At 44.6% G+C, this 17,778-nt stretch overlaps 8 protein-coding genes across 8 annotated transcripts; 3 read left to right on the top strand and 5 right to left on the bottom strand.

Annotated features, from left to right (window-relative positions):
* Nucleotides 1–1,348: 1,348 nt before the first annotated feature.
* Nucleotides 1,349–2,778, top strand: DFJ58DRAFT_720072 (uncharacterized protein; the record flags this gene model as incomplete). Its single annotated transcript, XM_041384688.1, has 10 exons — nucleotides 1,349–1,437; nucleotides 1,494–1,637; nucleotides 1,711–1,801; nucleotides 1,846–1,864; nucleotides 1,904–1,996; nucleotides 2,019–2,045; nucleotides 2,089–2,229; nucleotides 2,331–2,407; nucleotides 2,461–2,607; nucleotides 2,692–2,778. 10 exons carry the CDS (start codon nucleotides 1,349–1,351, stop codon nucleotides 2,776–2,778), a joined length of 915 nt encoding a protein of 304 aa, XP_041234818.1.
* Nucleotides 2,779–7,565: 4,787 nt separating this feature from the next.
* Nucleotides 7,566–8,997, bottom strand: DFJ58DRAFT_849781 (uncharacterized protein; the record flags this gene model as incomplete). Its single annotated transcript, XM_041393729.1, has 6 exons — nucleotides 7,566–7,895; nucleotides 7,924–8,229; nucleotides 8,320–8,360; nucleotides 8,408–8,597; nucleotides 8,625–8,786; nucleotides 8,926–8,997. The coding sequence occupies 6 exons, from the start codon at nucleotides 8,995–8,997 to the stop codon at nucleotides 7,566–7,568; spliced, it is 1,101 nt and encodes a 366-aa protein (XP_041234819.1).
* A 1,162-nt stretch (nucleotides 8,998–10,159) lies between these two features.
* On the bottom strand, nucleotides 10,160–10,655 carry DFJ58DRAFT_618776 (uncharacterized protein; the record flags this gene model as incomplete). The annotated part of the gene is made up of 2 exons (XM_041381004.1): nucleotides 10,160–10,345; nucleotides 10,404–10,655. Coding segments are annotated over 2 exons (438 nt in total), but the record flags the coding sequence as incomplete, so codon positions are not given.
* Nucleotides 10,656–12,082: 1,427 nt separating this feature from the next.
* DFJ58DRAFT_672918 (uncharacterized protein) lies at nucleotides 12,083–12,607 on the bottom strand (the record flags this gene model as incomplete). Its single annotated transcript, XM_041383043.1, has 1 exon — nucleotides 12,083–12,607. A coding segment is annotated over one exon (525 nt), but the record flags the coding sequence as incomplete, so codon positions are not given.
* A 91-nt stretch (nucleotides 12,608–12,698) lies between these two features.
* DFJ58DRAFT_672914 (uncharacterized protein) lies at nucleotides 12,699–13,583 on the bottom strand (the record flags this gene model as incomplete). Its single annotated transcript, XM_041383042.1, has 3 exons — nucleotides 12,699–13,032; nucleotides 13,085–13,304; nucleotides 13,358–13,583. The coding sequence occupies 3 exons, from the start codon at nucleotides 13,581–13,583 to the stop codon at nucleotides 12,699–12,701; spliced, it is 780 nt and encodes a 259-aa protein (XP_041234822.1).
* Nucleotides 13,584–14,997: 1,414 nt separating this feature from the next.
* DFJ58DRAFT_751320 (uncharacterized protein) lies at nucleotides 14,998–15,381 on the bottom strand (the record flags this gene model as incomplete). The annotated part of the gene is made up of 2 exons (XM_041387774.1): nucleotides 15,196–15,381; nucleotides 14,998–15,146 (listed from the first exon to the last, which is right to left on the bottom strand). The coding sequence occupies exons 1-2, from the start codon at nucleotides 15,350–15,352 to the stop codon at nucleotides 14,998–15,000; spliced, it is 306 nt and encodes a 101-aa protein (XP_041234823.1). The 5' UTR covers nucleotides 15,353–15,381.
* A 674-nt stretch (nucleotides 15,382–16,055) lies between these two features.
* DFJ58DRAFT_738822 (uncharacterized protein) lies at nucleotides 16,056–16,559 on the top strand (the record flags this gene model as incomplete). Its single annotated transcript, XM_041387011.1, has 4 exons — nucleotides 16,056–16,110; nucleotides 16,169–16,325; nucleotides 16,384–16,406; nucleotides 16,459–16,559. The coding sequence occupies 4 exons, from the start codon at nucleotides 16,056–16,058 to the stop codon at nucleotides 16,557–16,559; spliced, it is 336 nt and encodes a 111-aa protein (XP_041234824.1).
* On the top strand, nucleotides 16,255–17,768 carry DFJ58DRAFT_751322 (OPT oligopeptide transporter protein-domain-containing protein). The gene is made up of 12 exons (XM_041387775.1): nucleotides 16,255–16,325; nucleotides 16,384–16,406; nucleotides 16,470–16,564; nucleotides 16,617–16,712; nucleotides 16,762–16,830; nucleotides 16,879–16,904; nucleotides 16,958–17,087; nucleotides 17,137–17,297; nucleotides 17,353–17,399; nucleotides 17,452–17,483; nucleotides 17,533–17,590; nucleotides 17,643–17,768. Exons 4-8 carry the CDS (start codon nucleotides 16,657–16,659, stop codon nucleotides 17,288–17,290), a joined length of 435 nt encoding a protein of 144 aa, XP_041234825.1. The 5' UTR covers nucleotides 16,255–16,325; nucleotides 16,384–16,406; nucleotides 16,470–16,564; nucleotides 16,617–16,656; the 3' UTR covers nucleotides 17,291–17,297; nucleotides 17,353–17,399; nucleotides 17,452–17,483; nucleotides 17,533–17,590; nucleotides 17,643–17,768.
* The last annotated feature ends 10 nt before the right edge of the window (nucleotides 17,769–17,778 follow it).

The following is a 17,778-nucleotide window of genomic DNA, read 5'->3' on the forward strand; positions in this document are numbered from 1 at the left end:
GTGTAGATATTTAATTTAGAGTCAGGCATGGACAAGTAGTGCCTACCGTTTGTGAGATTATGCATGTCATTTTCATGACAAGGCCATAAATTCAAAGAATGCTCTTAAAATTGTTAAGAGCTAGCCTATTGCCCATTCGAAATAGGTGGTAAGTATATCCTTGAACGTTCTATAGACAATGTTAATTCATGCTTAGATATCAGATATACTAGCGAGACGTCCTGTAAACAGCGCCTACCACCATTAACCACTTCTCTTTATCATGTACAGTCGCAACACTTTGAAAATTCGAGCAGCCCTCCTATTCACTAAAATAATTTAGCCCATCTCATTCTTTGTTAATAGATCTTTCTGGGTTCCCATAATCTTCCCCTTCACCAGGCATGGTCCTATCACAGGTGCTGTACTTTTCTTGTCAAATGTCACCTCATTCTGATCCTCCCTCATTCCAGGTGAAGAACTCTGGAAAGAAAACAGGAGATGCTGCACCCTCTGGAATCTGACCAAGCTCAGGGACAACAATGTCACCCAGCATATGGTGCTCGAGATTGTCGGCGCGATAGTATTCATCCAACCATCTGTATCTATACATATTCACCCTTTCTGAAAGGTACATAATATTATTTTCCGCGTTCTTGAGCTGTGCTTTGACACGACGTAGCTCACATTCCATGTCGCTGTGGGCCTCTTCATCCTTGCCTAGGTAATGAATTTTCAGACCTGTCCATTGTGTGGTCCTCAATCTCTGAGTCATCAAATTTCACCTGCCATCTGAGTTCCCGTATGGACCACTTGATTGTTCGGAAGGAATTGCCTGCATGGTCATTCTAGTTCAGAGTTACTTTCTGCAACACTTTCTTACTCACGTGCAGTCTGTGTTGTGCAGACCATCTATATCAGGGGTACTGTGTGTGTGCACATTGAGGCTTCAGGTAAACTTATGAGTCTGGTATGGCATAGCATGCTGAAGAGCTTACTTTAGCGTGATAGTGCTTCCAACATGGAAGCATTGTCGCAGACACTTTTGATTGGGTGAGCTGGACATCCTTAGTTCAAATGGTACGATAAGCTGCTGCGACAGTGCTAGTGACTTATGTATCTGTAAGCCCAATGTCTATGGCGTTAGGATGGCGCAGTATTTTCATTTGTGATACCTATGGCACTCCTGCAGCAAGGTTCTTTTTATCGTTACAGGACATATGGCGCTTGGATGGTGAGGTTTTTTTTTCATTACAATCTCAATGGTGCTCAGATGGCATTTCTTTTTTTAATCATGTTGTTGTCTGCTTGGACTTATAAAGTGTCTTGTTCATTACTTGTATCAGACCCACCTACTTTTCAACTTATTATGAGTAACGACAAGAACCATCCCTCTTCCAGTGATCCTTTGCGCAAGTGCAGTGGTTCTGCACTTCAATTGGGCCCACATAAAAAAGTGTATGTGTTCTTCTCAACGGTGAATCATTACCTTCCTGACCTGTCCTCTTGATCAGGGCTTCATCAAATCCCCTTGTCCTGCATGGCCAACATTTTGGTCGGACAGATTTTGCCTTATGCAACTATCCTGCTCTTCTAACTGCAGGGATCCTCCGACTCGAAGAATTGCAAGACTCTCCTATAGAGGATTACCCAGTGGAGTAAGTGTAATTATGATAATAGCGGTGCAGGACTTAAGAATACTTTCAATGTTAGTGTTTGACGTGAACATAGGGTGTTCATGGATTTAATAGATTCATATCCTGGACTTTTAAATCATTTGACCTCAGGCGAGGAAGAAGACATTATCCATGTGGGAGAATTGGTGAGTGTTTAAAATGCAAGTTCATCATACTGACCGTTTTGCAGCTAGGTAAAGGAGCTTCTGGTGCGTGAGGCAACAATACAAAAACTCTGAAGTCTGCAGTTCTTGAATGGCTTGTGCCCAGAGGAGAAGTTGTCATACCGCCTCTCTCCCAAAACATCAAGTCTGACCGTGGGTTTAATCATGAAATCACCAGTGCTGTTGCTCTGCCCTGCAGGGCTTGACTGGTCTGGATGCAGCATAAGTCTTTTCACTGTTCAATAAACTTGATATCATAACACTACGAGTCAGAATTAAGCTGAGCCTCAAGAGTGGTGAAACCGCAGTTCGTGGTGACCAGTGGCTCATGTTTCTTTATGCTAGGTATGACTATGATCTTGAAGATCCATGGAAGGGCTTACTCAGGAGCGAGATACTAATTTTCATAAGTTCATTCTCTTAGCGATGAACAACTCATTCAGTCATTTCCCTTTATAGGGTTTCAAACATGTTTTTACATCCCCAAGCTCGGTGGACAAGGAACCAAAAGCTACGCGCTCCAGCAATGCTTACCTTCACGGCATAAAATCTGTAACCAAAGGCTCCCTCGCCTATATTGCTACACAGGTATGTAGGAAATTTGATAAACTAAGCCTCAGCTCTGCTGATTGTACATTTAGGTTTGGTTTTCGTTAAGTTCATTGTCAGTATTTTCACAAACCGACACCGTCACGGACTCTGAAAATTTTTATAACAGCATTCTTGACCTGTTGGAGGATCCCAATGAAAGTGAGGAGGTTGTTGACCTCATGATGTGGTGGACGCAGGTTTGTAATTCATCTAATCAACTATAAACTCTCTAAGTTAACATCTTGTACAGCCGCATTCTCATGATTTCTTCATCTTTGCAGCGCAGTATCAGCGAAAACAGTGCACTGTCGAAAATTTGGGCAAAATGTGCTGCCTTGCAAGAACAAGCCAATACTGACACTACTTAATTTGTTTATGTTCGTACTGTACTGTGTGTAAAGCATGTTAACCCATAATGCAGTTGATGAATACTCCACCTTCACATGAAGCTATTGTAAGGCATGTAAGGTTATATATGTTTAACAAAAGTATTGCCACCTTGCTGTGGCAACATAACTGAGTGTCTGAACGCCCATCAATGTCATTGTTGGTAGCTTTCACCATCAGAAGCAGTCCCTGTAACAGTAGATTTATGTTGTAACAACTGACCATCATGCTATGGCATAGCAGCCCAATATCATACCCTGGCACACAGTCAGTGATTGCAGATTCCCCCATCAGAAGATGTCCATGTAGTCATAGACTTGTGTAGGTGGTACTTCAGCATTGTCATCAATGGCAGCTTTTGCCATCAGAACCTGCCTATCTAAAGCTTGATATCCTTGATGAAAATCACCATCTTGGTGGACCACGGTAAAGCAATGTCACACCCAGGCACCCTGTCATCAATGGCAGCTTCTGCCATCAGAACCTGCCTATTTAAAGCTCAATACCCTTGATGGAAATCACCATCTTGGTGGACCACGGTAAACTAATATCATGCCCAGGCACCCTGTCAACAATTGCAGCTTCTGTCATTGGAACCTGCCTATGTAAGATTAGACACACCTGACAATAACACACCAGTGTGTGAGTAGATCACAGCTTGCTACCATAGGCCTATCAATATTACAGCTATGGCAGATTCCACCTATGTAGTCTGCCCATCTATTCCTTTATCATATGGTCTACAATTGTGATACATATTATTAATATTTTACATTAGATAAAGCTAGCTAAAGCTTGGCCAAACTCCAGTCAAATGCCTGATGTGAGTGACTTGTCTGCTCCTTTTGGGAAGGCTACCCGGCAGCAAGTAGCAAAAAGGGAATGTGTGAATAGTGGTAGTCAGAGTGGACGATTTTGAGGTGATTAGGCCTGCAATTCAAAAATGATTTTGGACGCTGAGAATCGGATTTGATGTCGAATCGTGCTGAATCGTCAAAGCGCCTCAGGAGGCACTTCACACGATTCTGAATCGGATTTTAGCTGTACCCCTCTTATTTTACAATACCAATGTCTAATTAAATAGACTTATCCCGCAAGCAAGCACCTGAGCACCCTCTCTGCAGTCGAGCAGCATGGCACCCAAAAGAAAAGGTGTTCTGACAAGCATCTCCATTGACTTGGAAAGCTCAAAAAAGCACTCATAAAAGAGGCAAAAAAAGCACAGCCATGATCAATAATATCAAGTGCGTGAAATATATCAGAAAACAGATGAAACATACAGTGGCTCAAAAAACCGTCCGTATGTTTTGGCATTTTTCACTATCTATAATATTGTGTGAGAACAAACAATGCCTCAAAAACATGCTTATACCACATTGTAGTATGGCTTCAGGGCTTTCATTTGAGCCCTACACCGTGGGAATCGGCGGAGATATGGTGGAGATATAAGGCTTATAAAATGATGACTCATGTGGACAGTTTTTTGAGTGTATATTAAAACTATATAAATCATTATTTATGACACCATAAAAATCATGCCACTATTATATAAATTATAAAGTGGTGTCATTATGTTATTTTATGACTATATCTAACTATATAAACCAGAATATCTCATGTATCATAGTCATAATCACCATGAAAGCCATCTCCTCTGCTCAAAGAGATAATATCCTCTCTCTGTCTTATGCTGGCCTCTCTGCTCGCCAAATTTCCTCTAGAACTGGAATATGCAAGTCCACTGTGGCCAAGTTCATCAAAGAAAGCCACCCAGACAAGGAAAACTCTTGTGGAGGACGTCCATCCAAGCTTACCTCTACTGACAAAAGGGCTATTATCCAACATATCACTACAGGAAAGGCTGATAATGCTGTCTAAGCCACCCATTATATCAATTCCACCATCACTACCCCTGTCTCTTCACAAACTGTGAGGAATGTTCTCAAGGCAGCTCATCTCAAGGCAGTAACAAAGAAGAAAAAGCCTCTTCTCTCCATCAAACATAGGCAGAGAAGACTAGCCTTTGCCTTAGCTCATCAACACTGGACTGTAGAGGACTGGAAGCATGTTATATGGTCAGATGAGACCAAAATCAATAGGATTGGGTCAGATGGGAAGGTGTATGTATGGAAAAAGAAGGGAGATGGCCTAACAGACAGAGAGGTTAATGGGACTGTCAAGTTTGGAGGAGGTTCTTTAATGGTATGGGGCTGTATGGGATGGAATGGTGTGGGAATGCTTGCTGAGGTTGAGGGGAAGATGAATGCTGAGCAGTATGTGGACATTTTAAATGACCACTTGCTGCCTAGCTTGGCAGAATCAGGGATTGATGAAGAAGATATCATTTTCCAACAGGATAATGATCCCAAGCACACATCCAGAAGAGCTAGGGAATGGTTTGAAGAACATAACATCAATGTTCTTGACTGGCCAGCACAGTCTCCTGATGTCAATGTCATTGAACATCTCTGGGGAACACTCAAGAAAAAGCTTCAAGCCTATGAAAACCCCCCTAAAGGAGTATGGGAGCTTTGGGAGAGAGTAGCAGTGGAATGGGGGAAGATCACAGCTGAGGATTGCCAGAAATTAATTGAGAGTATGCCTAGAAGGATAGAGGCAGTAATTAAAGCCAAGGGAGGTCATACAAAATACTAGAATACCTGGTTATTACTGTAAAATACTTGAGTCAAAAAACTGTCCGCATGAGTCACCATTTTGTGAGCCTTGTATCTCCACCATATCTCCACCGATTCCCACGGTGTAGGGCTCAAATGAAAGCCCTGAAGCCATACTACCATGTGGTATAAGCATGTTTTTGAGGCATTTGTTTGTTCTCACACAATATTATAGATAGTGAAAAATGCCAAAACATACGGACCGTTTTTTGAGCCACTGTATGTATAACTCACCTTAGGAACTGTCAGTTTTAGTATACATACCTATTTATGAATCCAACCAGAATCACGTTGAGAATCCATTCTCGCTGCAGGGTGTTCAAAGTGGATGGTGATTTTCATGCGATTTTCGAATTTTGAATCGTCTCATAATCACATGCAGAATCGCTTCATAATTGTCCACTCTGACTACCACTAATTTACTGATCTGGCAGCAAATGGACTTTGTATAGGTTACATGGTTTGGTCGCGACTCAAACAATTATCAGTCAGGCTAGAACGTGAAATGTCTTCACCAGCTTGGATTCATACCTGCAGATGGACCAGACGCATTCGAATTTCAAGCTCTCACCTGATCATACATGTTTTGCACTGTTTTTGTTGATGTGATGCCAACTTAGCCACCTGACCTTCCCAATAAGCAAGCCTTACTATACTGGGTGAACATGCGTATCACTAAGTATTATTAGGCTTAGTTACTGATAATACCCAACACCAGCATTAAATCCTGTCCCAAATCACCCCAGACCTTAGATATCCCTTTATGCTTTTCGTTAAAGGTACATGTTTCTTTCAGGTGGGGTTCTCACGGCTCTTGCTCTTGCTCATCGTCGTTGCCAGTGCCCTCTACCGCCATTCCTATCATACGACTGTCCTTCCACCACTCCCAGTCTCTTCTGACTGCTGTTCTTATCTCCTGTGGCCCTCATCAACGCTCATTCCCTGCCTTGTCAACTTTCCTGGACTCTGTGCACCCTCATCACCCTCTGCGGCTCTACCCTTTTCATCCTTCCCTATCTCTGAGCCCTGTGGGCAGTCCTCATCAGCCTCTGAGGCTATTTCCCTGCAGCCCTCTCACTTTCGTTAACTTTCCCAACTTCTACTTTTTGCCTGTCCTCATGCTGAGTCTCAGTCTCAGCCTGTACTGCCCTCTCACATTCCCCAGGTGTTCTTCGTCGTCCTCACGCTGAGTCTCAGTCTTACCATTTACTGTTTGTCAGTTCTTAACCTCAGTCTCAGTCTCAGCATCTACCAGCGTTCTCACACTCCCCAGGTGCCTTTTGCCATCCCTACATGGTTTATAACCCCTTCCCTGGGCCGTACCACCCCGACTACCTCAGCCAGCACTGGGTGCCACCCAGTATGACTGGCGTCAGCAGTGGCACAAGCGAGGCATTGCATTGCCATTCTCTGGAGTTGACAGCATCAACGGAGAAGCGGGTTCCAACACATCTTCGTCTAACGCGTCTCCCCAAACTAGCAGTGCCACCAATGTCCCTGGCAACAACCCCAAACTCGCTGAAGAAGCGGGTTCCAACACATCTTCGTCTAACACATCTCCCCAAACTAGCAGTGCCACCAACGTCCCTGGCAACAACCCCGAACTCGCTGTATGTCACTCACCACCTGTCCTTCAAACCACACACACGTCTTGATGAACTGTCTGATCCACTCTACACCCCTCCTTATTGAAGGATATTGTCATGGGTTGTGCCTGCCGCAATGCTACCATCCCACACTGTTCATCTGGAGCGAGCCTACTTTACCTCCAGCTGGACATTATGTATGTGTATCTCCATTTTGTCATTGATCCTGCTCCTAATGTGCCTCGCAGAACATGCTACTAGACTTGACTGCATTCATTTTCGCCGTGGCTATGATACCATGTACCAAGTTACCTGCTCACATGATACTATAAATATATCTGTCGCTCATTTGATTGGCAGATGCTAAACTTTGCATATTGTGATTGACATGGCTAATAAGTACGTACTAACTAGAGCAACAACATTGCGGTATCAGCACGGTATCAGCGCCAGCCATCATTCCCAGATCAATACCCTCGAAATTCGTATCAAAGCAACATCGCGTCATCAGCGCCAGCCATCATTCCAAAATCCATATTGTTCGTAATTCATGTCAAACCCGATGCCCGCCATAACATTGTTGAAGTCTAGACCGCCAGTAGTTGATAAGTCAGGTGTGCCGAACATCATGTTGTCCAAGGATCCATTAGCAAAGAGACTGGCAGTTGCAAGCTCATTGGGAGAACCTGTATAAGGGGCATCAGTGGAGGCAGTAGCAGGCCTTGATGCCATTGTGTTTAAGCCGGTATGAGGGACACCAGTGGAGGCAGTAGCTGGTGCCGTTTCATCTTCGTCATCGCTTACAACCATTTCAGCACTCTTATAGGTCTTCTTGCCCTGAGAGCCACCCAAAGCTCAAACACACTTCTTCCCCTTGTCGGAACGAGTCCTGGCAGCGTTCTTTGGCAACTTTGCCACTCTCCAGCTTCTTATTGCGCTCTTCAAGAAGAGCTTGATACTCATCTTCATCGAGGCGCCTCCAGTGGATGGCATGGGACTCCCATTTACGCAAGAGCATTTCCAGGTCTGGGAGAGCGCTGGAGACACTGCTGAGGTTGACAAATGGTATGTTGTCCAGCCAACCTTCAATAATGACAAGGTACCGCTGAACCACTGTTACGCCAGTAGTTTGCCCAGTGCATCCTCGCCTCTGGATCCTTAGTGATCTCCCCTGGAAATTGAGATGGTAGTTAGTAAAAACACAATGTAAATAGTACATATGACCTACGAAGTGTCTTGTTGATCTCATCACGAATCGCACCATAATTGCTGAACTACATTTTTGATGGTTTTTTGCAGCACCTGAATAGTTTCAGCCGAGCATCTATTTGACATAAAATGATACTTACCTTGCATGCCTTGCACAGCAAACCCCTCCATCTTACCAACCAGGTCTTGATTGTCAATGTTCATCACAGTACTCATAAAATCGCTGACACCTTCGGTCGTGAAGATGACACCACAGAGTGGGCAATCTGTAGAACCACACATCGTATAGAGAATAGTCTCTACGCCTGTATGGGCCTGTAAGTTGGTGAGCTGGAAGCCATGTCAGCAAGTGCTAACAGCACAGATTCTATTATAACCACTTGCCTCATTTTCAACAGCCTTGAGGGTGTGAGTGACATTGTTAACCTTTGCTTTAGCCGAAATGTGGACACCACTGGTCTTGGTCTCCTTGTGTTTGGCATACTCAGCTAAAATACTGACCTTTTCGTCTTCTGTGAGCTGGTGATATTTGGTGCAGGTTGTCTTTGTCCTTCATGAGTTCTTGCAACACAGCCTTGCCTGTGGCCCCTTGGCATGTTGTTAGTTGGTGCCTGGCATGTCAGAGATGCTCTTACCATTTTCCTTCCCTTCATTGCACTTCTTCCAGCAGAACACATTCCATGCGTTCAACTTCGAACATTGGTAGCGCAGCATCCCACGACCCATACATAATACATTCTGGACACGGTGAAAAGCTTTTGTGATGGGAGGATGTGATGGACTTCACAGCCTCATCAATCTCAGTACAAGCACTACGAAGATCAGTTTTGAAGAGATTAGATTTATCACGACAGTGAGCAGTCAGTGCCACACGAGCCTCCTTGCTAAGGGTCACCTTGACACGACGAGGAGCTTGGGCTTGGATGTGTTTGTAACTATGAGTTCGCCATGAAGGACTGTGAAACCATTGGAACAGTCAAATTTTCACTGTCTCTTTCCACTGTCTGTGAATGGTTTTTATATCAAATGTCTCCAGCACACTGACATAAGGACAAACAATCGACATTGGATGATCTATGAGAAGAACAAATAAAAAAGGTAAAGTGTGCATAAGAAACTTAGGCTACCAATCACCCTGAAAATTGTTGAAATTAACGAGCAGGACGTCTATGAATTACGAGGGTCAGCAAACCTTAAGCAGCTATTAGGGGAGAAGAACCTTTGTAATTACTGCTGTACCCTGAATGTCTGCAATGAGGGCATGGGTGAGCTTTGATGCCTCCTCGTACATTAGATTTCACTTGGGAGAGTGAAGTACAGCCTCCCAACAGCTGCTACAAACCGATCCGATTAGTTGATGAAGCCTGAGAAGCACAGTATCATCCATTTTAAACCGGTCGATTATGGCATCCGTGTGTGGGCCAATGCTAATTAATGGTGTGACCGATGATGGTGCCTTCTATTTCCGGCCCAGGAACCTTCAAACCATCAGAAAAAAATGCATCAGCATGATGACAAAGACGGATCTTGTTCTCTCTAGGCGAAGCATTGACACATGGGGTAGTACCCTTGTTTGCAAGGGCCATCTCTCGCCCCTCCCGCACTGCAGACGATGGCGGTGTTTTGGACTCGAGGTCGACTTGGAGATCATGCTTAAACTGCCTAGAAGGACATGCCAAACAGTGAATGCGGGCACCTGTCACCACCATAGGTGCTGGTAAGTGCAGGGGTGCAGCAGGATTAACCTGACTTGCTGGGTCTTGACAAAGTGAAAAAAAACATTAGCTTATGGGAGAGAGACAAGAAAATACTGACTTACAGTGACATGGAGGGACAATGCCCTCAATATGACAGCGTTGAGTGAAATGTTGCAGGTGGGGAATTGCAAACTCTTCCCCAAAGGCCTGCACCAACACTGATACGTCTCCACCCAGGCGCTCCGGAGTTTTACACAATTCGCAAGGTGTAATGTAAAGATCCAGAGAGATATGTTCTGGCGAGAGTGCTGTTGTGGCTTCAGAGCCGTGGCAATGAATAAGAAGAGAAATCCCTCCATCGAGCCGGTCTTGCATCACAATCTAGTTGATCTCCATTAGATTTGCACAATGTAAAGATAAATAGAATTAATTGACTCACTGCATCAAAGATGTCCTGCAGCACTGCCTCAAGAAGCTCCTCATGTGTAATAGACTTCTCATCTGCCAATGTGTACGAGTTAAAAGCGATGTAGGAAGGATGAAGACCACCGCGTTTTCTCATATGAAAATGAGTGCCATTGATATGGGCGTCGTGTCTGAGCAGTGCATGTACTGCTGCCTGGCGTTCTGTGTTACTAAATCCCTCAACAAAGGAGTGGGGGTAGATGGCAGCAAGGCCGGTGAGCGAAAACCGGGGTCACATTGAGCTTGGGACATCATCATTTGCGATGGTAGTAGGCATATATGGTGGGCTTTGTGGGCGGTTGAGATTTATTGATTTTACCATGATAGATGATCAATGCTATTGAATGTTCGATAGCAAAGACTGTTGAAAATGATTAGTGTTATGGTCCTGTTATGTAGTCTGGCACCTACCGTAGTAAGTAATATTAGCATTTGATACATGCATAACTTGAACACAGGGTTCAACGTTCAATGCCAGTGGGTTCAATGAACTGTAGCTAGTATCAGCAATCAACCGCGAGTGTGATCTATGTTAGTAGTCATAACACACAAGGATTTTGATACCAGTAGGTTTGATGGACTGTAGCTAACCGTGACATGAGTGTGATATACTGAAGCCAACCACAACCCAATCTATCTGATCTACACAACATCAGTCAGCAGCAAAGCCAACCACAACCCAATCTATCATCTGCTCAAGCTCATCCTATCTCATCCACTCAAGCTTGTCATATCTTGTCTACTCAAGCTCGGCTTTCAAGCCAGCCAACCAACCACAACCCAATCTATCATCCGCTTAAGCCCATCTCTCAAGCCAACCACAACCCAATCTATCATCCACTCAACCTCATCCTATTTCATCCACTCAAGCTCGTCATATCTCGTCTACTCAAGCTCGTCCTATCTTGTCCACTCAGGCTCGGCTTTCAAGCCAACCAACCACAACCCAATCTATCATCTGCTCAGGTTCGTCCTATCTCATCCGCTCAAGCTCATCCTATCTCATCCACTCAAGCCCGTCTTTTAAGCCAACCACAACCCAATCTATCATGAACTCAGGCTCGTCCTATCTCATCCGCTCATCCTATCTCATCCGCTCATCCTATCTCATCCGCTCATCCTATCTCATCTGCTCAAGCCTGTCTTTCAAGCCAACCACAACCCAATCTATCTTCCACTCACTGCTCGTCCTATCTCATCCGCTCAAGCTCGTCCTATCTCAAGCTAACCACAACCCAATCTATCATCCACTCAGGTCTGTCCCATCTCATCATCAGTTAGCAGCAAGCCAACCACAACCCAATCTATCATCTATGCAAGCTCATCCTATCCTTCATCTGCTCAAGTCTGTCCTATCTTTCATCTACTCAAGTCCGTCCTATCTCAGACCGGCGACATATGACGATGATGATGATGATGATGATGAGTTGAATTCACTTGGTATACACAGCACAACTAGTCTGTAGCGGAAAATAGATAACTAGCAAAGTCCTCTGTAATCTGTGCTTTATCCTCATGCTCAATGACATTTCCACCATCAGATTCAAAAGATATAATATCATCCAAATCAAATTGAGTTTGGAAGCCTTCTCTATCAACACCAGCGGCGGAAATTTCTATAAGTCATCAGTAAGGGCATTAGAATCACCAAGTCTACAAACCAGTGTGTAGTGATGAACTTGTTACCTCTGACTGATCATGCAGCGACAACAATGAACTTCCAAGCTGGATGCCAATACCCCGTCTGCCTGAAAATGCACGCTGCGACTCCAGTTGATCTAATCGGAACAGGTGCATGGCATTGACTGCAGCACGTGCTTGATAACAATATTTTAACTCCACTGCCAGCGTGTGATCCATCTCGAGGAGTCGATGAATGGTTGCGGCGGTTTTGACTTCTTCATCTTGAATTGATGTGCGCAGATGATGGACCTCAACATTGAGACGCTGAATTTCTTCATGAGCATGTTGAAGCTTGAAGTATTTCACAGTGGCTTCACAATGAGCAGGCACAGTCCAATTGTGTTCGCGAATGTCAGTACGTGAATGACGCAAAAGGTCAAACTCACCAAGGAAGCTATATTTGACGATGTCGTTCCATGCCAGTTTCAGCCAAGGGGGGTCCAAAGCAATGGCCTGGGTGTTGTAACAATTGATGGTGTTTTGAATAGCATCAGAATGTCATTGGAGGGCTTTGCTAATTTGCTGCCGTAGTTTGTACCCTAGAACACACTGCAATTAAATCTTAAAAAAATGTGGTCCACAAAAATTAATTACCTGTCCCAGATAGTGAAAGTTTTGATAGTTTGAATAAGCGCATGACAACAAGGCGCTCGAGTTCATCAAGTGCCGAGCGATACTTCAGGAGTGAGGCTTCTTCTCGAAATCGATTATAATGCTCGCTTCCGATCTCCCACCATTTGTCGATACCGAGTTGAATTTCCAAGTGAGCTGCTAAACCTTCTGTGTTCTGGAGCTTGGAGTATGCTGAATCCACTCGGACACGAGCTTGGTTGAGAGCAATATGCATTTCAAATAAGTTGCCAGGGTGAATTTCAACAAGCAAGCGATTTGCCACTTCTCGTGCCAAGTCCCATTCCCGTCTCATTTCAACCATGAGTCAACGTACAACGAGTGCAAATTATCAAGACTTACTGACGTTCACCAAGTTCATCGAGTACATTAATGTAGCGGATACTGAGATAATCCTTCACTGGTGTCTGTTTCAGTCCATCAAGATATTCATGCTCCTGCGCATGAAAATGAATGAAGTCAGTGTCAGTGAGATTAAGGGCATCTTTAATGGCAGAGAGTTCTGCTGTAAGAGTTTGGATATCTGCCAAGGCCTCTCGATAATGATTCCATAGAAAAATACCTGGCGGGCGAATCACATTCAATTGATTAGATATCCGTAAAGATAGGACTCACTGAGGGCTGCATATTTATTATCATCCCAAAATCCGAAATGCTGCTCGATTGATTGACGTCGATGAAAGCGGTTAGCATGCCGAGTGCTTCGTGCGAGCTCATTTGACGAGGAAAATATATGCTCACATCCTTCACCCTCTGTGTGTCCAGTGCCTTTGATATACATGGGATGCCAGTCTAACTGGCATCTTCGATTATGGGCATGGCCATGAAATGCTCCTACCATTATTCGCAAGTTAAGGAAGCCAGCATGTTGTCCCAATGTACTATTCGCTAGTGCCTTAGCAAACGCACAGCCGATGTCATATGCACAGGCACCATTTTGGCCATAAACTGTTAGCAGGTGATCAATGATGGCCAAAGGATACTTAGCACTAGAGACTTGCCAGTTAAGATAAATTGAATGAAAAAATTAAATGTCGTACAGTTCACCACTTTTGACCATATCGCAGGCGAGGAGCACAAACTGATGGTGGCAAGCAGCAATAAAGATGCCAGATTCATCAAATATAGCAAACATCCACTTATGTTGTTCAGGACCAGCATTTCGCCACCAGTCATTGCAAGCGAATGAAGGCACTGATTGATTTGGGGGCTTGACATCTTGCCAGTCATCATTATTTGTTGTCGTATTCTATTTATCATTGAGTTCCAGAGTCGTAGACTTGTAGCAATGAAAGGACTTACTAATTGTCCCCGCACATCATTCTTAAAGCGGTCAACCATTGTACGGTCAAGCCAATAGTCAGTACGGAACTTGCGCAGATCAGCTCACATGGTGCTGCCATCTATTGACGATGACCATCGCTTTAAGCTAGTATTGCCATCAATAGTCACCAGCCACTCGAAGGCGAGGTTTTCCTCGTCCTCTAATTTGTAGAAACAGCAGGGACATGAGTTGAGAAGGCGCCAGTTAGGTGTATTGCGGCCAAGCACTTCATTGATAAGGGAGTCGACACAATGTGTGATTTCAAGGTACACGTCGTAAGTGTCTGAAAATTGCATGTTGAAATATGATCAATATGGAATCTAGAACAGAATTCATAATCAATTAGTACATAACAGGCACAGAACCAATAGCATACATTGTGAAGATGACATAAAGCCTTACATTGTGCTTGAATACTGAATTGGGGACAAGTGCGATGAGACTGTCGATATGCAGCAAGTGTGCGGATGGAGATGGCGATGGTCGGATATAGTGGAGAGCAACCCAAATATCCATGATATATCAGTGTTTCATTTGGATATTTGTGAGATGGTCAAAGTTGTAGAGAGGTGCACTTTTGACCTGGACAATATTAATTATGAAGCCTGGAAAGATGCCATGTACTTACTAAAGATGTCAACTAAGTCAATGTTCTTGAGAGATAGAGAATCATCGCCCAGTGTTAGCTCCTCCAAGGCATTACGTGGCATACTGTCACCACAATCTCGGGCACAATAGTTCAAGTACACCTCCACCAGACGGTCCATCTGAATGTCCCAATTTTCATTTTGAACTTCAATGCGATCGGTATGAGTTCGTGGGTCCATGTAGCGGCTGAAACACACCAGCACCACATCAGTAGGTACAAGACTTTGTTGAACGTTGAATACCATACCATCCTGAGATGTTGGCCATTTGTTGAGCCAAACCTTCAAAACGCCTTGTACTCACTGCCCTCGTGACTGAGCTCTACTTCCTCTTCACCAGGCGGCAGACTGTAAGGTATACTTTCTGGCTGTATGTCAACGCTACTCTCGGCAAACATGTTCTCAATGATGTCTCGATCCTTGTTGGTCATTTCTGCAAGAAATTAGATGAATATATGGATAGTCAGTCAGAAGGTACTCACCCTGTATGTGCAACCTTCGCTTTGCATCTGTTTCCTCTCTTCGCTGCCCTTGTTTCCCAGCTGTCAATACTCCAGACGTTCGAATTGAGTGCTTGAATCCATGGGTGGTTGCGGCCTTGGAAAGTCCAGTAACTTTCCTAGAAGATCCACCAAACATATGGTGTAGTCATATGATAGGAATGGCGGTAGAGGGCACTGGCAACGACGATGAGCAAGAGCAAGGGGCGTGAGAACCCCACCTGAAAGAAACACGTACCTTTACCGAAAGCGTAAAGGGATATCTAAGGTCTGGGGTGATTTGGGACAGGATTTAATGCTGGTGTTGGGTATTATCGTAACTAAGCCTAATAATACTTAGTGATACGCGTGTTCACCCAGTATAGTAAGGCTTGCTTATTGGGAAGGTCAGGTGAACTTAGCCGGAGTAACATCCCTCAGGCATGTACTGCGCTGTTTCGTTGATGTGATCGCCAACTTAGGTCCGCAATATTGGCCCGAGCAACTTCCATCAGACATGTACTGCGCTGTTTTGTTGATGTGATCGCCAACTTAGGTCCGCAATATCAAATGCATTGGCCCGAGTGACTTCCCCCAGGCATGTACTGTTTAACCAACGTTATGGCATTCCAAATGCCGAAACAGAGCTGTTTTGTACTAGACTCATCATTTCAAGCTACCTTCTTATCTCATTACTAGACACGAGGCTCACGATACCACGCGTACAGGTTCGTACAATGGTGCCACCGAGATGGCCGTAGTACCCCGAACAACTGGATTTCCAATTACGAGAATAGTCGCTTATCTGTATTTGAGGTAAATACTTATAGTCTTCTCTTGCAGTATTGGTCTTATCAGGTACGATGAGTCTGACCGCTGCAGGGGCGATCGGCGAGCACACTGTGCCCAGCGAGAAAGGTCTTAGCACTTAGTGACAACTCGTTCGATGGAAAAGGCGACGTTGAAACTGCAACAGTTGATGCTGACTCGGACAGCGAGGAAGGCGTGCTCTCCAACGAACGTGAGATTGCTACGCACGTCATCTCGGTGGACGACGACCCTTCTCTTGAACCCGTGGACATTCCGTGCATTCTTTATTGGTCTTGGCCTCTCAACCTTTGGTGGAGTACTCGGTGAGCTTCTTTGAGTTCGTTTTTAGCCAGTATGATATTCATCAATGTCAATTTGTAGCGGAAATCTATTATTTCAAGCCTGTGCGTAGTAAAGCAAGCATGACGACTTTATGTGCTCATATCATTGCCGCAGCAACGGTTTATGTGTCATTGATGTTCCTCGCGGTTGTTTCTTATATCCTGGGCATCTTCATGGAGCCTTTATTCCTCGTCGCGGACTCCTGCGCTATCTGAACCCCGTAAGCTAGTTTACCCTCGCTCGTTCCCCCTCATTCTAAGCATGTTTCACAGGGACCGTTCAACAAGAAAAGAAAATGCTTTCGTTGTGATCATGGCAAGCGCCTCTGCTAACTCCGCCTTAGGTACCGAAGTTCTTGCTGTCCAGCGGTCAGTGACCCTTACTCGTATTGACGGAATTTACTGATCTTTGCTAAAGATTGTATTACAATATCACGCCCAATGCCGGTGCCTCAGTGTTCCTACTCTTCTCTTCTCAACTTCTTGGGTACGAGAATTTTTGTTGAAGTTCCAGCGGACGCTGACAAAGTTTCAGTTATGGAATTGGTGGCATGATGAGAAGTATGTCCACAATTGAGTCTGTTGTTGAACCCATGTTCACATACATCTACCAGGCATCCTGTTATATCCATCAAAGATGTTATACCCCGGTGTGCTACCATTGCTGTCCATGTTCGATGCTCTCTACGAGGGCGGGATGACAGCACGGAAAAAGCTCAGAGTCTTTTACATTGTGTTTACTGCGTAAGTCCCTCGATTAAGACCGGCAATGATCAAACACTGATCGACTCAGTATCTTTTTTTGGGAGCTTTTCCCAGAATGGATCTTTCCGCTTCTGACCGGGTTGTCAATTATGTGTCTTGCAGCTCCCAACAATGCCGCCGTCTCGCGAGTGTTTGGTGGTACAAACGGTAACGAGGGTCTAGGGCTCCTGTCTTTGCTTTGACTGGCAAGTAAGTGTGAAACGAACTTCGAAGTGGATCGCGTTACTGACTGGATCTGCGACAGTATATTTCTGGCGGGGTGAACCCTATGACTATCCGCTGAAAGCACAGGTTTGACCTCTTCTCAATCCGAGGGCCAGAAGCCTTACATATTTTTGGACAGTTCGCGAATTTACTGGGCTACCTCCTTTGCATGTGCGATCACTCCGCCCTGATTCGAGACCTTGCATTGACTTATGTCTAGGGTTGTGTTTGTGGCTGTATATTACAACAACATCTGGAAGGCCCAGAACTTCCCATTCGTTAGTCTACATTCATGTGCAACGGCAGAACATTGACGCCAACTCCCCACAGCTTTCTCAACTCTTGTTCTATGAAAACGGAACACAGTACAATCAAACACTCATTCTCAATTCCAACTATCAAGTCGATCCCACACTGCTTGCTGAACAAGGAATACCTTACTATTCCAGCACTTGGATAGTCAACT

Source organism: Suillus subalutaceus, assembly GCF_016647625.1.
Source record: "Suillus subalutaceus strain FC151 chromosome Unknown DFJ58scaffold_563, whole genome shotgun sequence".
Lineage (NCBI taxonomy): Eukaryota > Fungi > Basidiomycota > Agaricomycetes > Boletales > Suillaceae > Suillus > Suillus subalutaceus.